Source organism: Vigna unguiculata, chromosome 9, assembly GCF_004118075.2.
Source record: "Vigna unguiculata cultivar IT97K-499-35 chromosome 9, ASM411807v1, whole genome shotgun sequence".
NCBI classification, from domain to species: Eukaryota; Viridiplantae; Streptophyta; class Magnoliopsida; order Fabales; family Fabaceae; genus Vigna; species Vigna unguiculata.
Window position 1 is genome coordinate 40,555,258 of NC_040287.1, and position 22,212 is coordinate 40,577,469.

The 22,212-nt window shown below is 30.6% G+C and overlaps 3 protein-coding genes across 3 annotated transcripts; 1 reads left to right on the plus strand and 2 right to left on the minus strand.

The window, feature by feature from the left end:
* Positions 1-3,244: 3,244 nt before the first annotated feature.
* LOC114162754 (transcription factor MYB73-like) lies at positions 3,245-4,321 on the minus strand. Its single transcript, XM_028046720.1, has one exon. The coding sequence runs from the start codon at positions 4,176-4,178 to the stop codon at positions 3,390-3,392; it is 789 nt and encodes a 262-aa protein (XP_027902521.1). The 5' UTR covers positions 4,179-4,321; the 3' UTR covers positions 3,245-3,389.
* A 2,407-nt stretch (positions 4,322-6,728) lies between these two features.
* LOC114162301 (probable carbohydrate esterase At4g34215) lies at positions 6,729-9,391 on the plus strand. Its single transcript, XM_028046138.1, has 2 exons — positions 6,729-7,404; positions 8,931-9,391. Exons 1-2 carry the CDS (start codon positions 6,805-6,807, stop codon positions 9,252-9,254), a joined length of 924 nt encoding a protein of 307 aa, XP_027901939.1. The 5' UTR covers positions 6,729-6,804; the 3' UTR covers positions 9,255-9,391.
* Positions 9,392-12,006: 2,615 nt separating this feature from the next.
* LOC114162638 (probable isoaspartyl peptidase/L-asparaginase 2) lies at positions 12,007-13,899 on the minus strand. Its single transcript, XM_028046595.1, has 4 exons — positions 13,665-13,899; positions 13,026-13,259; positions 12,772-12,858; positions 12,007-12,694 (listed from the first exon to the last, which is right to left on the minus strand). The coding sequence occupies exons 1-4, from the start codon at positions 13,824-13,826 to the stop codon at positions 12,197-12,199; spliced, it is 981 nt and encodes a 326-aa protein (XP_027902396.1). The 5' UTR covers positions 13,827-13,899; the 3' UTR covers positions 12,007-12,196.
* Positions 13,900-22,212: the final 8,313 nt, after the last annotated feature.

Genomic DNA, 22,212 nt, shown 5'->3' on the forward strand with positions numbered 1-22,212 from the left:
GGTTGGTTAATAATAATAATAATAATAATAATAATAATAATAATAATATGAATGCTAATAATAATACTAATATTATTACTAATAATAATAATATCAATAATCAATAATAATAATAATATAACTAATGTTAATATTAATTTAAATAATAATAAAAATTGTAGAAAAAAGGCAATTAATTAACATATAATACGAAGTTTAGGTTAAAATTTGTCAATGAAATATCGAAAAAGAATTGGCCAAATGAAAGCAAAGAAAAAAATGAAATTAAATTTGAAGTATTTTAAATAAAAGTAAGATATACATGAAAATCAAATACAAGACATTGTATCATGTAAATCCATTAAACAAAATGAGTGTAACATGAATTTGAGCTTAAAACTTTGATTAATAATATATAGTATGAGAATATTGTTATATGTTTAAAATTTACAATTAAAGGTTTAAGTTATGTATCAATCTAAAATAACAAATGTATGCACCGATAATAAAATACACCTATATATCATATAAGTATAAATATACATGAATTATAAATGGAGAATATAATGAATATATTGTCCAATATAATTCTTCTATACATACAAGTCTTTTGACATGGTATAATTTATTTTATAATTATTAATATAATTTTGAAATTTAGTTCTAGATTTTTTTGAATTTCAAGCTATGGTTTAGGATTTTCTTGGATTATGAAATCCAATTATGGGTTTTTTCGATTTTTGAAATTCGGTAATGGATTTTCATAAACCAAATTATTTTGAAGGTTATGGATTTTCCATATTTTTTATTTTGATTCTAAATTTTCTCAGCTCTCAGAATCTGACTTTTAATTTTCCGAAACCAAATTTCAAAATAAAGTTTTGGACTTTCCTATATTTTTGAATTCGGTTTTAGATTTTCGGAAACCAAATTTCTAAATACGATTATGGATTTATTTGTTGAATGGATTTCAAAATTCAATTACGTGTTAAGTATTTTTGTTTATCAGATTTCAAATTGTGGTTTTAGACGAGAAAAATGATATCTTACTTCTCTTTGATGAAGGAAAATGAGAAGAGAAAGGAATGAAGTACAAGATGAGGCACAAATGGGACGAGAGGAGGTGCTGGTGAGGAATGAGGCGCAAATAGAATGAAGTGGCAAGGGGTTTTAAATCTTAGTTAAACCTAAAAGCTGTTAGGGGTAATTTAGAGATGTAGAAAGGTTTGGGGTGTAGAAAGAAATTTGTGGGGTGCAGGAAGTGGCAAACCCTTGATCCTATTTAATTTACTGACCCAAAACAATTAAACCATGAGCCGTAAAATGTAATAGGCAAAAGCCCAACTACAAATATGACTGACGCAAAAAGAAAATAAGGGCATATTTGGTCAGGTTCGAGACAAAGTTAGAATGACAATGTGTATAACATGTTAGATTAATGTGTTTTAGAAAATGTAATATGAGCTGCTTTTGTTTTTTATTCATTTTTAAAGAATTTTCTGAAATATGAATTGAAATTAAATAAAAGTATTTTTCTAAATTTTACTAAACGTAAATCATTTTTCAGATTTTATATTTAATATTGAATTCTTGGATAAGATTTAATCCCTGAAAATGTTGCTTATGGTTCCTTGATATTAAACAATATGAATGGCTTGCATCAATAATGGATATTTCTTAATTAGTGTTGCAATCAAACATCATAAACTTGTTAAATGATTGACATCAAAAAATAATAATTATTTTTGTCATTAAATCGTTGATTGAGTTCATCACTGATTTAAGTATTGATTCGTTCATTAAGCATTGGTGATCAAGCTTACACCGAGTTACACAAGTTGATAAGTAAATTGATCATTAAGTTAACTATTGATTCACTTTGCGTATTCCGTCTAAAATTTATTATTTTTCTTGTAATGTTAATGAATTTTATGATGATAAAAACAAGATCCAATAAAAAATTTAGAAATAAAAATAAAAGGATTTGAATTGGTGTATAAAAATATACATTTTATATTAAATATATCATAATTATACAGAATTTTGAACCACCTTCGATATATTTAATAATTCGAAATTGATTACCAAATCTATCAATATTCTAATCAATGTTAAAACAAATAACATGAAATGACATATTTTGAAGATTTATAGTCAACGTTAAAACAAATAACATGAAATGACATATTTTTCTACGCAGAGTCAATAAATAATATAAAATCCTATGTAAAATCAACATAGAATATAGTTTTCTCGAGAATAATAAGTAGTAAATACAACCTAAATGTTAATATACTTGAAAGCTACACTAAAAATTAATATTAGATTAAAATTGAAGACATTTTTTTTTATGTCAAAAGTAGTTTTAATTACAATTTACAAAATCTACATAGCTAAACAAGTAAGCACAATATAAATTGATTGGTAACGACTAATATAGAAGCTTATCGACCTAGATAAATAATAAGAATATTTTATTATTAGAAATCATGAAAAAAAAATGTAATAAAATTTACAGAAATGCTTTTTTTTTCGTTTTTTAATAGTTTCGATAAATTTCTCTTATTTTTTTTTAATTTGCTTTCTCTTTTACTTTTACTGTCGTCGTCCTAATATTATTGCTGATTTTTTGTATACAGAATAATAAATATGTTATTTATTTTTTAATAAATATTTTGCTTTCATTTAATACATACACACACACACACACATATATATATATATATATATATATATATATATATATATATATATATTAGAAGAAGAATAAATAAATAGTATAATTTCTTAAATGTGTGATTTGTTGAACAATAAATATATATGAACATTAACGTTATTTATTTGGAATAAATTAATAAAATAAATTTTATTTGGAATATTATTTTTTAAGAATCTTTAATATAATATTGAATCTTTAATATAATATTGAACAAGTAAAGTGGTAAGTAATACTTTTAGTCATATTCCTTCTGAAGTAATTACGATTTAATTTTAAAAATCTTATCAACTTATATATGCTTAGTTGTCAATAATTTTTATTTTAAAATGAGTTTTTATTTATGTTGTGTTTGCAACAAATAAAAACATATGTAATGTGTCATTGGCTGATTAAGTTTTCTAATTTTTCTTGTTATGAAAAATAAGGTACAAGCATTGATGAAAATAAAAAATAAAAAAACTTTTAGTTTACCGGAAAAAAGTAAAAACTATCATTTTGAATAGACTAAATATACGAGCATCATTATGGGTAAGTTGTGCTAAAAAATTGCAATAAGAAAAAAAGTTTTGAAATATCATAATAACTGTAGTAAATGACTTCTATATCGGAACCAAAATTTATGTTTCAGAATAATAAAAACTAATTTAAACAAGTAAAAAATAGGAATGACTTGTGAACCATTTTACCTAACTCAACTTCTTTCCCTCAATGTTTGCTGCATCTCCCTATTCGACCATTCCGTTTGCGTAAACACCCCTCTACGTTCCAATCCAGACATGTAATTCCACACTTCCACTCGTATCATATCTTGCATCACCTTCAACAACTCTTCGCTCAAAAACTGCTCCGAATCAACACTCCTGGGCTCCTCCTTTGCCACAGGCCCAGGCCCACGCCCAGGCCCATTGTTGGATCCTGGTAGAGACAGACTCAATGACGTCGCGATATCAGTTGCGGAAAAAGACGCAGATTTCGCAACCAGGATAGAGGGCACCAGGTTCACGCTTACGCTCCCTGCTACAGCTTCGTAAAGTGGGATCGGAGGCGTAGCGGGTAAACCCGAATCGCTCAAATCGGATCCGGATGGGCTATCCGAACCAGCGGCGACTCTTTTCAGAGGCCGAGGGTTGGAGGGAGGTTCGGAGCATTTCCTCTTTAGTGTGGAATTCCAATGGTTCTTGATGGCGTTGTCGGTGCGGCCGTTGAGGAGGCGAGCGATGGTGGCCCACTTGTTCCCGAACCTGGCGTGTGCCTTCATGATCATTTCGTCTTCCTCCGCCGTAAAAGGCCGGCGCTCAACCTCGGGCGAGAGCTGATTGCACCACCGCAACCGGCACGATTTCCCAGATCGACCCGGAATGGATTTGCTCACGAGGGACCAATTTCTGGGACCGTGAGTCTGAACCAACCTCCGCAGGGCTTCGTCCTCTTCGGGACTCCATGGCCCTTTTATCCGATCCATGTCCTTCGCCGAAGCCATGGAGTTAATAATTTTTGAGCTCTAACTATAATAATGAATAGGTACAAAAGTTATGGGAAGGGGACAAATGAGTTTGGTAGAGCGAGGGGAAGGGAATTTATATATAGAGAGAGACGGGGAAAAGAAAAAATTGCGAAAGTGATAAGGATGAGTTGTGGAACCGGTGGAGATAACCCGTTACAGCAGTTAGGAGCGGTGTGTTTATCCTGACGAGGTAGTTACTAGCATACAGCTGTCAAACTGACACCTGTCCAATGAGAAATTGTCGTTGTTACACGTATGTATGTGTCCCTCACTCACGCTCTGGGTGCGCCCATTGTGGCTGCGGTTGAGTCCCCCCAACAGATTTACAAATCAAACACTCCCATCTCTCTCTCGTTGCTTTGTGCCAACCCTAATTTTTTTGTGATGCGTGTTTGGGACCAAATCCTAGCCAACTCAACTAACGGATAACTTCCCTGCCTCCTAAATGTTAGCGGTTTTCAAGGTTTCACCTACCTGTCTACAATTCAAATAAATATCTAACTTGTTCCATGGAAATAAGTATGATTTATAAGTATGAAATGTTGTTTTTAAACGGGACTCATTAAATTATTAATTTCTTTTAGATAAGTTCTTCTATCAATTAGACTCTTAATATCCTCTTGGCAGATTAAGTTTCATATAAATACGTTTTTCATTCTTACATAACTCCTCTGAATATAAAATCTTCATTGTCATCGTATTCTAGACGTGATTCTACTACTTTGATCTTTAAATATTGTTAGAAAACTATAAATATCATAAAACTAGTTTAACAACAAAACTATATTTACTTCAAATCCACTAAAACCAAAGATATACCAAAATATAGGCATCATAAGATGAATTTAGAGGCAAAATAATCTTTCCTATATTATTGATGACAAAATAAGAAAATAAGAAATATTATCTTTTCCGAGTATTGACAAAAGCTTGTTTACCTTTCAAAATGTACCGTACTTCTACTACTAAAAAATACATATTTTTTGTTAATGTTGTTTTAAAAAAATTTTCATAAGAAAATATTTATAAATTTTTATTATGAAAAAAAAATGTAAGATATTGCTACAAATATTTGGTATAAAACAATTTTCACATAAAAATTAGTAAAAAATATTTACAAATTTTATAATTTTGTAAAAAATAATTATTCACGAAAAAATTATTTATCAATTAAAATTTTAAGAAAAAATGATAAAAAGAAAATTGTAAATTATTTTAACAAATTTGTAATAAAAATTTCCTAAAATATGATTCTTGTTTAGTAAACCTATCATTTTTATTACGAACACTAAACTTTTTTCCCCACCCTTTACTAAATCTTCTCAATCTGAATTCTTATTCCTCTTTCTTGCTCTAAAATCTTACACACACACACACACACACATATATATATATATATATATATATATATATATATATATATATAAATAAAAGACTATAATGATTTCATTAAATTCAATTAAATAAAAAACAAATATAAAAACCAAAAGAAATAAAAAACGTAAATTTAATAACCAAATTACTAATTAAACATTTAATCTTTTATTTCATCATTCACATCATTGTTTGAAACTTTGATTTTTGGTCTTTAAACTTTAAAAGTAAATAGACATAGTCATTTTAAACCAATCACGTTAAATTTTTTTATGTGTTAAATTTTTTCTTGCTATCATTTGATATGTTTATACTATTTAACACATTATTACTTCAATGTCAATTGTTTGACACGTAAGAAAAATCAAGATTATTAGATTAGAAGGATTACATCTCTTTATTTTTTAAATTTAGATATTAAAATATATCAAAACTTTTAACATAAATGAATTTCAATTTTACGTTAAAATTCAGAGATTAAAAATATATTTAATTATCTTTTTATATTTCGCCTTTTTCTTTTCTCATGTTTCTATTAAGGCAACCAGGCCTAGGTTTATTGATTTATGTTAGAGTTAAATATTTTTTTATTTTTTGAATTTCGACATGAAATTGGAATTCGTCTATTTTTGAAACTTTGATATATGTTGATTTACAAACTTTAAAAATAAATAAATATAGTTATTTTAAATTAATTATGTTAAATTTATTTAATGTGTCAAACGTGTTTCATATTAACACTTGAGTTATTTATACCATTTAAAATATTTTCACTTCGATATAAATTGAAAAACATATTTCACACATTAGTAATTTGATTAAAATATCTATTTACATTAATTTCACTTTAAAATTAGAAACTAAAATCATATAGTTCTTTCTTTTATATATATATATATATATATATATATATATATATATATATATATATATTTCATATTTCTAACGCGACTAAGGCCGCTGGGTCCCCTGGTCCTGGAAAAGAATTTTGCTAACCTCGTATAGTGATGATTAGATTCTTGTGTCTGCTAGAATTATAGCTAAACGCATAATCCATGTTTAAGGGGTGCGTTTCACGTGGTAATGAAAGTATCTATATAACTAATTAAATAGTGATAATATAAATTTTAAAAGAATAAGGAGTGACAAATGAGGTGTGAAGAGCAAGTGGGAAACATTCTAAATATATATTGTAAAGTTTGGAGAAAGAGTTCCTCCATCAGACAACATGCCTTCCTTGCCAATGTTGCTACTGTGGCTGTTCCTCATTCAACCACGCCCAGTGAAGCCACAAGCCTCCGATAGGAACATATTCATATTAGCGGGTCAAAGCAACATGGCGGGTCGCGGCGGCGTAGTCAACGACACGGCCACGGGGGTCACAACATGGGACGGCGTCGTTCCACCCCAGTCCCGACCCAACCCCTCCATTCTGAAGCTCGACGCGCACCTAACGTGGGTGGAGGCGCGTGAGCCGCTCCACGCGGACATCGATTATAAGAAGACCAACGGAGTGGGTCCAGGATTGGCATTCGCGAACTCGGTGTTGGAAAAACACCCAGAATTTGGTGTAATCGGTTTGGTTCCTTGCGCGATTGGAGGCACCAGCATAAGCGAGTGGGAGCGTGGAAAAGAGCTTTACAGTGAGATGATTAAGCGTGCGAAGGCGTCGGTGCGTGACGGTGGCACCATTCGTGCCTTGCTTTGGTACCAAGGGGAAACCGATACGGTGAACCTACACGATGCACAGTTGTACCAACGACGACTCCACAACTTCTTCTTGGGTGTTCGTGATGATCTGCAGTCTCCATTGCTTCCTATTATCCAGGTTTTTTTTTTTTCGATTATTTCCACAAAACCATTACTTATTCATTAATTTGTTTTGGTAGATTTGGTTTGGTTTCGCCTTCTGTTAGTTGATTACATGCTTTCAAGACAAAGTAGTTGCTTGCTGGTCATATAAATTTTTGTTCAACTCTTTTAATTCGGAGTGAAGTAATATCCAGCATCATTTACGTATGTCCGGACAAATACAAAAGACTGAGCCCGCCTCAGATAATATTATATTTTTATCTGCTGATTGCGATAGAGGAATCTCCCCTTTCTAGGTAACTTTGGATACCAACTGTATGCTCTATTAGATTTCAAATCTCGGATATCCCATATATAATTAAATTCTTTTCATATATTTTTTATTTTTATCTTCCTTGTTTTTAAAAAAGTTTTATAAATATTGATGTTTAATTATAGTCTTTGTAATCTATGCTGAACATTTATTTTGGCAATGTATAAATTTAGAAATCCAACCTTTTTAGGTATTTTAGTAGCTCAAATAAATTGGATTATAAATTGTTAGGCATATTAATCTTTTTTAATTATAGCAAATAAGAATCAATAATATGATTTTGCGTGGAGCAACCTATGGTCATTGGTGAAGCAAGTATACTTAAAATATGTAGACTTTGGGGTCATTGTAAGGGAAAATATAGGCATTCAGCATTAATGATGTGGACTTCCTCCGACCAAGATGACCAGTCAACTAACCCATTCACCAACCAAAATTTAGGTCTTTGGTTTTTGGTCTTGCTATTTTTAATCTTTACAATCATTTTTTAATGTGAAACATATATAAAATACGTTTTAATTACGTTTAACATTTGAAAATTAATCTTATAGAAATTAGTTTTTCCTGTTTTTGAAATAAACACACACTCACACACACTTGACTTTGCTAATATACGCCTATATTATGCGGTTACATTTTAGAAAAAATAATCATAACCCTTGACTGAGAAATTAAAAATTTAAATTTGAAGAATAACATAATTCATATATACAATCATAAATTTAATTCTTGACATCTTTTAAAGTACGAACTTTACTTTGAAAAATAAAATCATGTAAACACGTTGACCTTGTTCACCGTTTAATAGAGGGAGAGATGTGTGTCTCCCTTTTTAAGCCTTGAGCAATCGTAGAACATCCGCAAATTTCGTACAGTTTCATAATTTAATTTTATGCCTCTTTAGTATAAATTGTTTGAATAATTTTGTGCCAATACATCATTAAACTGTTTTACACATTAAAATTAAAATCCGATTTGATTCAAAATGTATTTATGGCTTTTCTATATTTAAAATTTCATCATCCCTGTTGAACCAGAATAAGGTTGTGTTTGCAATATAATAAATGGTTTCCTATTGGAAGATTGGTGTCAATTCAAAATGTAATTACTGCTCTATCAAAAACAGGTATCAGTCTCTATTTAAAATATTGTGTCCAAATTCAAGAAACACGTGAATGTGATAGTTCTTCCGTTTATGTTTGGTTCAAATTTTTTGTGTGATTTTGTAGGTAGCTTTGGCATCTGGATCAGGCCCTTACATAGAGATAGTAAGACAGGCTCAACTGGGCACTGACCTCCTCAACCTGAGGACTGTGGACGCTCATGGTTTGCCTCTTCAGCCCGATGGGCTACACCTCTCCACTCCGGCCCAGGCCCATCTCGGACACACGATGGCTGATGCGTTCCTTCAGTTCGTACCCTCTTCAAACATAAATTACAATCTGAGCCCAATCCGTAACGAGGCCATAAGGCTTTACAACTGTGCCTTTTGTGTTTACATGCTCCACCTGTTCATAACACTTCACACAATTTTGCACAAATCTTTCCTATAGCAGCATTCTTTTGGCATTACCATTTTCACCCATAATAGTCATAACACAATCATGTAATTAGACTTCAAACTCGGCAAGAAAATTGGAGCAGTGTACGAATCATTCAAATTCAAATTAAAGTATGAGTTCTTAGTTTACTCTATAAAATTGCCGTTACTATTATGACAAATCATCTATTCACAACGCAATTAATTACTAAAATTTTGATTTAAAGTATACTCGAACAACATCAATTTTATAGAAAACAAGCTAACAATTTTTGAATTAAGATACCACCAAACCCCTTAATCAACTCAAAATTTAAAATCTAACCAAGAAAGCTTACCCACTAATTCACTCTTAAAAAAAATTTGATAATTTATCCTGTATTATGTTGTCTATTTGTACTGTGCGGAGAATGGCCAACCTCAACATTCTCATTTTGATTCTGATTCGATAAATATTTATCATAACACGACGATTTGGGTCAAGCAAGAATTTGGTCAATCAGGATTTGGGCCAAACAGGAATTAGGTCGAGCAGGATTTTGGCAAAACAGTAACTGGGCCGAACAAGATTTGGGCCAAGTAGGAATTAGGTCAAGCAAGATTTGGGCCAAGTAGAAATTAGGCCGACCAGGATTTGGGCCGATGTGGTTAGTTGGTTGTTAAAAAGAAGAGATTTAATATCTAGCGAAAAATCGAATTCAGTTGCTTATATAAAGGAGAAGAGAGGAAGGGATGGACAGACTTTTTTGGAACCAGAACAACTAAATTCCAAAAAATAAAAAACGCATATCTATCAGTGTAAGAGCTAGAAAGGTAGTTTATTATTGATTTTCGTCTCCCTAAAATTCGAGACCGAAACACTATCATATATAGAAAACGAATAATGAAGACTTATTTAAATTAAGTGAATTAGCTTGATATAAAAAATGGTAGTATATGTGGCAGTTGAGTGGTGATGAAAGAAAAAGAAATCTCGGATGGCTTTGAAGCGATAACTATAAAAGGGAAAAGTGGGCAAAAAGCAACACGACATCAACGGTCAAAGATATTATATATTCATACATTTTGAATTTGAAATTGAATTTGAAGTTATGTGAAATAAAATATAGACAGCTGGATTTATTGTGAGGAGTACCCAAGTTTGGCTTTAGACATTGTGAAATCATGATAAACATTTGAAACATTATCTTTAATAGAAGATAATGCCGCTGCAAATTTATAATCTCACTGTAGTGTTAGCTTAGCTAAGGAGTCCGATTGGATATGGACCAATCAAATATTAAATTAAATTTAACATTTTAGACAACCACATTAGACCTACGAAATTCAATTATATTTGGTTGACAAATTTTTGTGATTCAAAACTTTATAATTTATTACTCCGTGGATCCACAAATAGAAAGACGTGTGTGAATATATAAACAATGCAACTTCATTTCAGTGAAAAAAATATTATTAGAATTCACCATTCGAGCCTTCTTTAAAAAAAATCGCATAAACTAAAAATTAACAAAACACAATTTTCTCCTGAAAAAAAAATTGTACTCGCCACATAGGATTTAGAACATTTTTTAACTTAACAATTTAATGTAAAAACATATAATTTTATTTTTAAAATATTTTATTCTGAATGTTGTCACTATATCCATTAATTCTACCTCTTAACATAATTTACCTGTGTTAGTTCTATTTAAAGTGAGACCAAAGTTCTTTAAAACTTGATATCAGAATAAATAATTATGAATAAAATTATTCGAAGAAAATGACATAATTAATTGCTGCCTGTATTTACCAAACTCCTCAGATACAAGATATTTATCATAAAAGTAAGGGTTGATTTTCACAAACTAAGAAGTCTAATCGAACCCATAAAAAAATAGTTAATGCAGTAAATTGTATCGAGAGAGTCTTCTGATAAAAGTACTGGTCAAAGAATTAATAATATTTGTTTATAGAAATTTAGGGGACGACACGGAAAATTATGGAGACTGCATTATTATTATGTATATCAATAATATCTTTTAATTTTCAATTAGTATCCTGAGATTGGTTAGTATTTACCTGGTTAATTCCTTCAAAAAATTACAATTGATTTAAAATTATACATAATATTAAATGATTTAAGTAATAACAATATAAGCATTTTTTTTCGAAGCAGTATTCACTTGGACATAATGAGTGGGCATTCCATATACAAATTAAGAATATAAAAGATAATTTATAATAATTGCATCCGAAATTTATTTAATGTTCCTCTAAGTGGTGAATAAACAAAATGACTCATTTATTTTTTATACCAAAAAACATTGTAGTGTTCACGATTTTTCTTAACATATCTTTAAACTTTGAATATAATTGGTCTCCTTTCATTCATATACCTTATTGTTTACTCTACAATAGTATTATAGAAAATGTATTACTTTAACGAAATGATATACATACTCTCTTTTGTTGTTGTATTTCACAAAGTCCTTGAAATAAACAAAAAAATTATTATGACCTGAATATGTTTTCATAATTATCTTTTCAATAACATTTTTTTTTCTCAGCAACGAATATTATATATATATATATATATATATATATATATATATAATTTAATTCATAATTATTATAATTCACACCTTGAAATAAAATACACATAAAAAAAATCCTTAGAGGTTTCAATTTGACAAATATTCTTAATTTTCAATGGCATGTTAATTTTTATTTGCTTGGTTTGTATTGGCTGACACGAACGGCACCAAATTAGCGGTTGTTGAATATGTGAACAAAAAATCAATCACGTACTAACATGGCATCTTTGTCACACCCAAATGAAATACAAAACAGTTAATTCTAATTTCTACCGGAAAGAGAACCAGAACATTGATTTAAAAGATAAAAAGAAACAAGAGTGTGGCAGTGACAAGTCCAACTGCAGAACCAAAATGAAGCAATTACTTTTACTATTTTCTAGTCCCAGATTCCGACCTCCATGAATCCGTCCTCGGTGGCGCAGCCCCTGAACATGGCGTTACAGTTGAAGCCATAAGCGACTTCACCGGTATTTGAGACGGCGATCAGCCCTGCTTTCCCTTCGTCCAGGCGCTGCTTGATGACAAAGTCCACAGCCTGCTGCAGTGGCAGTCCTTTGTATTCCATCACTGCCGCCACCTCACGTGCCAGCGTGCCACGTATGATAGCCTCCCCTTCCCCGGTGCACGAAACCCCACACACTCCACAAGCGTAAGTCCCTGCACCTATCAGAGGCGAGTCACCGATCCTTCCACTCATCTTGTTCATCAAACCCCCTGTTGACGTTGCAGCCGCACACCTCCCCTCCTTGTCCACCACCACACACCCCACCGTCTCCGGCGCATACACGCTTATTGGCAGTCCATTCATCTGCAACGGACTCTCAGCCCCCACACCGCAACTATCGTAACCACCAGTTGGAATCCGATAATCAAACTGCATGTAAATCAAACAAAACATTTCTTAATTTATTTATTTTTTATTCGATAAAACAAAAATGTGTTCGTTCGTACCAGGATTGTGTTTGCCTCCTTTGCTAGTTTCAACATTCCTACATTTTCAGGAGTGATGAAGTATTCATTCTCCACTACCTCCACACCCTATTAAACAGCCAACAATTTTTGTGTTATTTATTATATTACAATATATAATTTTTCTCCAAAATAGAATGAATAAGCGTGATAAACCATGGTGAGATGATGAGGTGGCGCCTGTGAGGCTGTCACCGTTTGCAGAAACAAAAAAGAGGAACAGTAAATAGAAGAACCTGTTGTCTGGCGAATTCTTCAGCGCCGTTAAAGGCGAGGTAGGAATGTGGAGACTTGTCCATGACAAGGCGAGCGAGTGAGATGGGGTTTTTGACGGTGGTGAGTCCCGAAACGGCGCCGCATCGTCTCTTGGAACCATCCATGATGCTTGCCTCCATTTCCACTGTTCCCTTTTCTGTCAGGGCAGATCCTCGACCTGAGTTAAACAGGGGATCTGTTTCCAGTTCCCGTACCTGCACCCACACCCCAAAATCACTCCCACGTCATTAAATAAACACCGATTCATAGAATAAATAAATATATTTATCATTATCAAGGTTTTGATATAAAAGGTTCCCAGAAAGCAACTTTGATTGAAACTTAAAAGTTTGGAGACTGCACAATGACAGTGACTGTGATCCCTACGACATTTCTTGAGTTTGATTATTACTGCTATTCATTCGACGGGTTCTGCATTTCTTGTACTCAGTTAAAAAATACATGCATGGAGAACTAGACATGCAGGAAGACATCTTCTGTTAAATTAAAATCTTTCGGCGTTTTCCATAGCAGGAATGGTTATAGTCTATAGATTCGTTTTGAAAATGGTAAGGGGAAATAAAGGACATGCAAGAGGGAGAGATAAAAGAATCACGTACCACAAGTTCAACCACGTCGACGGCAGAAGCATTAGAACGAAGGGCGGAGATTCCAAGATTGAGACAGCGAGTAAGGAGTTGTTTGGCTTGCTCCTGACGAAGCGGTGGGAGATTAGGATCCACACCAGCGCCGCCATGCACGGCTATTGCCCAAGCCCCCATGATATTATTTCTCTTTATTGTATGTAGGCAGTTGTTTATTGTTTTGTGGTGTGTGTAGTGGGAAGAAGTTGGTTGGTGTTTTTATAGGAAAGTTCGGACTTGAAAGTGATTATGTGGTGTAGCTAAATCTGGGTTAGGGTTGAGGGAGGGGAAGTGGTACGCGGTCGTTTCGGATGCATGAGAGTTGTTGTCCCTGACTTGGACAACTCAGATTCCTTATCAACTACTAAGGAAGGAAACAGGTGGGTGCACTATTCCAAATTTGCCCCTTTCCCTGTTTGTGCAGAATGAGTCAGACCTCGGTATCGGCTCTGATACCACTTGTTAGGTTTTACAGAGGGGGTTTCACTAGGGAGAACAAACACCAATGAGACTTGAGCCTAACCACATAAGATATTGACACCACTCTCAACCCAAAACCTTAAGGCAATGGGTTTATGGGTCTTTATTCTTATATAGTGCTCTACTTTCTCATTTCTAGCCAATGTGGGACTTAGAATCACACATTCCTAACACCAAGGCTGCTGCTCTCTTCTGTCTCTGATTTCCTCTCACCATTGGATACATGAGGGGGCAAGATTCAACTTATTCTTTTCATGCTTTAAATTTAACATTGTTTATTTAATACAACCACTTCGATTATACCTTTACCTTTATTATATTAAATAAATCACATTTTAGAGATAGTTTCATTAATATTTAAACTTTGAAGACATACAAAATATATATTTCATTTTATTCGACTTATATTAGTGTAAGCCATTTGTCAAGCAAATTGCATTTCACTGAGCAGATGCGATCAACCAAAATTAATAATTGTTTTAGAATTTAAATTCACTACACAAAAATCTCATTTGTTTGAAAAATTTACATAATTCATTTGGTGAAATATCTCTTGTGATAACCCATTGTAACCCTTGTATATCAAGTTTTAAACATAAATTTTAATTTATTTTATATTCTAATAGGCATGTATGTCAACTCAAACAATTTATGACTATTTTAAATTCGACAACTACACAAAAAGACTCTGAGATTATTTATATCAATCCATTTTTAAAAGTCAATGTTTTCCAACAAATTTAAGTTATCAAAGTTCAAATTTGTTCACATATAACATTTTCATCCAGTCATCCATTCTCAATTTGATTATTCAAAACCCAACTTTATATTTGAGATACAAAACATATTTTAAACAAAGTACAAGTCCAAAGACATCAAAATAAATCCTCAATAACTTGTGATTACCTATACTAGAAAAATCAATTAATCTGACAAATAATTTTAATTTCTCTTATCTGAAATGCTTTTGTTTTTTCAAACAAAAACAAAAATCTTAGAGTATGAAGGGAGTTAAAAATATACTAGAGACCTTGGTAATCTCAGAAAACCTTCAAACCACGAAGTCAAACCAATTGAGATGTGACAATAAAAAAAATCATGTAAAATTATAAACCATTATTGTAAAAGTTCAAAAAATACAAAATAAGAAAAAGTTATGAAATAAAAAAAGCTTACACTAAAAGTGATTTTATACTTATAAATGATTTTTTAAATAAAGTCATATATATATATATATATATATATATATTAGTATGAACTTTGACATATATTATACTCTATTTTTACAAAGTCATATTATCTTATTATTGTAATCTAATAAAAAAAAACTTTTTAAAACCATAGTAACAGAAGGATAAAACCTTAAATGAAGAAAAAAAAATTATGAAGTAACGAGATAATAATATTGTGAATTTATTTTTATAAATAACAAATATATTATTGTGACAGTTATCTGTGGTAGAGATTTATAAGTATATCTTAATAAAAAGATATTAAAATTGAATAATTTGTTCAATCTGTCACTGCATGAATACAGTATTTTGTCAGAAGAATCTTGCAGTACCGATGGTTTTATCTAAACGAGGGAATCTGGAATCCCGTGTTTCACCCAGAACAGTGGCACCTGAATCGTTATTTAATTTATTTTTTCAGTACATTTTAATTAATATTAAAAAAAATAATAGAATTAAAAGTTCAATAAAATGATTATTACAGTTTCACCTTAAAATTTGATATTACTTTTAGTAATGATTTTAATTTAAGTACTTTGAGAAAAAAATTTATATTTCAACGATTTAATGTAGATTATTATTGCGGATTAAAAATTTATACAACCAGGCTCTTTAAAAAAAGGACAAAAAAGCCGAGTAATATTTCCGCAGGGTCCTGAAAACTGTGAGGGACTGTTAATGTTTGACTTTTTCTGTCTAATTTTTAAGTTTTACTCATATATTTAATATATTTAGAAAAAGAAAATTAGTAATATTTTTTTTCATTTTTTTATAAGATATTCATAATTTTTTATTTTACTTTATATTTTATATATATGAAAACTAATTAAAAGTTAAATAAAATAATAATAATAATAATATCATCGTTGATTCACAAGTAATAATTTTAGCCAGTTTTTAAATTTTATAATATATACTTTAAGTCTTGTTTAATAATTAAATATGATATATTACTAAAAGAACATAAAGACACGAAAAATGATTTGATTGGTTCGGTACAAGGAATCAAATATTAATAAAATATTACTTAAATTATGTTTTAAATAAAAATTTAAATAGTATTTATAAGAATTGAAATGAATTTTATAAAAAATTACGATTTTATTGTTTTTCTAAATGAATACAGGTGAAATGGGTTCCAGTAGAAAGATGAGGCGGCGATAGAAAATCGGGTAAGATCGGTGACTAATTAACACGATAGGTCACAGGTTATGCATTATGCACGTGCTTACTTATTAACTGGCTCAACACTAAACTAAATAAACAAATCTCAATTTGGATTATGAAATTATTTAGAAATTTTATGATTATAATTTTGACTAATGGAAAAGATAAAGTTGTGATTGGCTGCATAAGATGACTAATGATCGTCACAGATATGAGATAATGCGATATACATGTGTGGACCCAACCAATCTACCTCTCACCAATACAAACCCAAACTAAGATATCTTATCTTCTTTACTTTTTAATCTCCAATTATAAAAAAAATACTCTATGCCATAAAATTATCAAATAATGGTTTTAGTTCACTTTATTTATAAAAAATTATAACGTTCATTCAATGGTAAATGTTTTAAAAATGCCAAATAATGTTAATTTGAATTGATTTCTTCCCTCAATATCTGTCAATTTGAAAAATACTCATAATCCTGTTTTCCTGCTAAAGGTTTTTATTACAGATTATATTTTTCATGATTGTTTGAGAAAATATAGTGACATAAAATTAGTAAATATTCCTAAAAAACTGATATAGGGTTGAATCTATAAAATAGCCCAAAGTGCTGGTAGGAAATTGACTACCACTTCCCAACTTTTGGGGTAGGCTACTTTTCTGGGTAGGCCATTAACACAAGGGTGACAGCGATTAACGATTTTTTTTTTTTTTTTCATGATTCATTTAGTGTATGTATCAAGTGAAGAAAGTTCAAAAATATATTTACTTGTTGGAAATATATATATTGAGTAGCGATAAGACAATTTCATAATATATAATCTCACATTTCAAATATATTATGTGGAGTTGAATTAAGCTTAAAGTTTATTTCTAACATGATATCAAAGCTATTATCTAAAAAAAATTTATCCTAACAAAATTTTTTGAACATTATGTTTCATCCGCTAACAAATCATCCGGAATGTATTGGTAGTTCCACTTAGAGATAATATATATATATATATATATATATATATATATATATATATATATATATATATATATATATATATATATATATGCAAGTTTGGTGAATAATAATCATACAATATTTTGAAGTGTTTGATGCTTAACTTCAACAAAAACTAGGATTTATATAAAAAAAATGAACTTCGTATCATATAAAAATTACCAATGTGCCTAACTATTGTATCAAAGGCACATTCTTTCCTCATTTCCAAAACTCCATTATGCCTTAATTAATTTAATGTTTTAATGAAGAAATCTCAATTCAGCCAGCCTCTAACACTCATTTTTTTGCTTTCATAATTACACAAATAATCATACTTCAAATAATTTTTAAAATAAAATCGGCACACTTTATTGAAAACTCAAATAATATTTAAAATACTTTCAGTTTTCCTTGAAAAAATTCTGCGGTGTTCAATCTCTAAACAAATAAAAAGCTATAGATTTTAGTTTTTTTTTATCACCATTCCAACTTATGATGAAACTTCTACCATGGAAATCAAGTTATTTCCCATAAAAATATTAACTAAAGAATCAATTTAGACATATTATATTCATAAAGTCTAATTCAATTTGTACATCTTATAAATACTTTATCTCTTAAATAATCAGATAATCCATTTAATACCTTTTTAATAGTCAACTTAAGAAACATTGCTTAGTAAAAAATATTAAGGTTCATAAGATTCTTTTATGAAAATAGAAAAAGAATAAATGAATTTATATATATATATATATATATATATATATATATATTAAATAATAATTTATTATCGTATTTTTTAAATTAAGATTGATTAATATTTTATTATGATTTATGTATGTTAAATTTATGATTCTTTTATAATTTATATGTTTTTTACGAATTAAGTTTTTTTCCAAATTAATATGATCTCTAATTGTAATTGTAAAGATTTTTTTTATGGTATTGATATGATTTTTAATTTTTTCTCCAAATTACTCTAATTTTAAATTATAAAATTTAAAGATTTTATATTTTGTGTAATAGTAAAATTTGTAAAATTTTACAAATACTGCTCGTATAATAAATTTGTTGAATAATTTTGAATTTGAATAAAAATTATAATAACCAACTGTTAGAAATAAAAGACTGTATACTCGAATTACGGTATGAAAATGGTTTAAGAAAGATAATAAAAAACTTTTTTATTTAATTAAAAATAATAATTTACATATAAAATTTCTAATTTACATCTCTTGTGTGAAGTTTCCCGATTGAAGGTAAATGTTATAATATGTGTTCACCTTCCCCACTTTACTTTTATTTTCTTGTTATATGAAAGAAGAGAAAAAAAAAGGTGAGTACAGAGAGAATAAACAGAAAGATAAAGCAAAAACATAAAAGATGTAAGATTTATGAGAATATAAATCTGGCAGAGCCGGTTAGATATTCTCTCATAAACTTTCATCTCAAGAACAAGAAAGATAAATAGAAAATATAAAATGTTTTTAAGCCTTTAAATGATTATCGCATCTTTTAATAAATATTACTCAAGGCATCCGTAGATGCCTAGAAAGAAACTACTCCATAAAAACTTACTTCGCTTCCAGAGGGAGGAGAGAGAGATCTGAAATTCCTCGTTTATTTATGTTTGCAAGTATACAGGAGAAGAAAGGTGTGAAGAGACAAGCGGGATACAAGTAGAGAGAAGGCAAAGGTAGAGAGAAAAGGGTTATTAGAGAGAGAGGGGTTCAAAGTTCTTGCCCAGCATAAGGGACTTAAAGACTCTTTTATAGAAAAATCTTGAAACCTGTAACTTGTTGAACCGGTTTTCAAGTGACCGGTTACCTAGAGTCCAAGTCATCTGGTGACGTGGTTTGTATTTGACCGTTGTGTGTTTTTACCCTTCAGTCTATTACCCAGTTATGAGTAAAATTACTGTGTCACAGGTAAGAACATTTTACTGTCCTCTTTTGGAGACTACCGTAGAAATCATGTCTTCTGGGTCTTCCTCAAGTATTTGGTCTGAGTCTTCATTGTCAGAAGGGAAAGAAGATCCAGGAGTTCCTTGTCCGTGGCTTCCTGTTTCTTCAAAAATTTCTCTGTATATTCTTTCTTTTTCAAATCTTTTAACCAATATGGGACTAGCTTCTGTAGGGAATGGATGAAATTTGTTTCCCATAAACTTCTTCCAATATATTTTGGTGTTTGTGGTTTCTTTTAAAAGGATATATTCTGTATTATCCTTTCTAGAGAAATTCCAATTTGACCCTTCAACATAAGCTTTCCAGAGTTGGTACTGGTATAGCTTTTCTTTGTTGAGTGACAACCCTTTCAAGAAGTCGTGTTCTAATCTGACATGGGCCTCTGGATTTGACTCTGTGAATAGTTTTATGACATGTGTTGCCACGCTATCAGGAGTAGAGGCGCTTTTTGGAAAAGAAGTGATTTGTAGGCAGATATTGATCATATATTCTGCTTGTATTTCATTTACTATTGAGTTTATTTCCTGGGTTAAGGAGTTGAATTTTTCAGTTGGTGGGATTAGAAGCGTTTGGAGGCAACCTGCTTCTAATAATAGTGATGGACATATGACTATGTCTCTATATAGTTGATTTTTGAAGGTTTTTAAATCAATTTGAGCCTTTCTAAAAATGAATTTTATTTGGCATGTACATTTTGTGGTAACCGTTTTGCAATAGTCTGAAGACTCTTGGCATGGTGTTTTTGTGTCGAAATAAGTCTGGGGTTTTACAAATAATCCGTTGTAATTTTGTGTTTCTGAATGGACTTCAAACAAGAATTCTTGTATGACTTCAAATTTTGCAAGGAAAATGTTTGGGTTTATTTGTGGTGAGAAGCTACAAGAGGCAACATACGTATGTGTTTGGGTTCTTGGTTCAAATGTTAACCCTGCTTTTATTTTCTCTTCATCTATAGTTTCCAGCTTTAGAGCCATTTGGGCTTCTTCTAAAGAATTAAAGCCTTTGTAAGTAGACCAGAATTGGTCTTGTTTTGCCTCAGAAAGGTCTTTGAAGGAAGTATAAACTCCTTTATTTGGCTCTGTAATTAGGGCATAATGTGTAAATCCTTTCCCAAAGGGAGAGGCTGGTGAAGTTAACAAAACTCCTTTGTTATCTGTATTGCAGAAATTGTATAGTACACTAATGATGCTTTGTTTCACCTTAGTGACTTGGTGTTCATTTTGAACTGTGTATTTTGGAATATTCCATATGTTTTCAATTAAAACATTTAATTTGACATTTGTATTTTCTCTACCAGGAATAGGTATTTGTGAGTATTGGCAATTCTTGTTTGTCATACTTTGTGTATTGTTCCACCACAAAAGGGGATTTGACTTGTTTAAGACCTAAAGATCCTTTCTTTGTATGTTGTATATATTCCATTTTGGAATATTTGTACCTGCAACATAGAAGTAAATGGGTTAAGCAACAAAATGTCTGAGCCTCTGTAGCTGATATTCCAAAACTCGAACGGTAGATTTATAGGCCATAAGCCTAGCATAATAGTGAGATGGACTGTGTTGGCATAATTCTGTTTTTTGTAATCTATGGCTTGATATCAGTCTTTTAATTATTTTTATTTGTTTAGTAATTCTAATAGCCGAATTGGGGCTATGAATCGGAGTTCTCCACATAGGCTGTATTTGTATTTTGACCAGAAATCCAGGAGGGATTTCAGGATCTTGAATTTGGTGATGCAAGTAATTCATGTATTATGACTGTATAGTATTACTTTTGTATAATGTACCTGGAAAGGATATCAGCAAACATATTGTCAGTTCCTTTGATATGTTCGAAATTTATCATTTTTCCAGAATTTATGTAGTCTCTAAAAAGTAACCATCGTCTATGAGGTTTTTTGTCATTATTTATTTGGTTTTTTCCGTAGGAAACGATTGCTTCACAATCAGTTCTAATGGTTATTTCTGGTTTATTTATCAAAAATAATTTAAATGCTTCTAAGGCGTGTATAATTGCATTGACCTCATAATCAGTGCTGGTCTGATAAACTTGTGGTTTCACAGTATATTTTCCAGAAGCATATCTGCATATTTGTTCATTATCTTTTGACAGATATTTATTTTTCTTCCTTTTTAGGATAGCTCCCCATCCTGATTCACATCCATCACATTGAAGTACTAAATAATCTGAATCTAATGGTAATTGTAGGGTAGGTAATTTATTTACCTTTTGTTTTATGTTTTGAACCAATTTTATATCTTCAGAATTAAACTTTCTTTCTCCTTTTAGAGAAGTTTTATTGTATAAAGGGGCAGTGTATTTTCCCAAATCTGGGATAAAATTCCTGGCATAATTTAAAAGTCCTAAAAAAGATCTTAGGGTTTTTATGTCTTCCATTTTATCAGGAAAGTCTTGAATTTTCTTAGAAATGTGAGGTTGGAGTTTTATGGTTCCATTACCTATTTCTGTTCCAAGGAATTCTATGAAATTTTTACAAATTTCCATTTTTCCTTTTGATATAATTAAGCCATATTTTTCAAGTTTGTATAATACTTGTTTCAGGTGGAGATAATGATCTTCTTTTGTTTTGGAAAAAACTAGTATATCGTCTATATAAACACATGTAAAAGTTTTTAAGTCATTGAAAATGTTATCCATTTTTCTTTGGAAAATTGCAGGA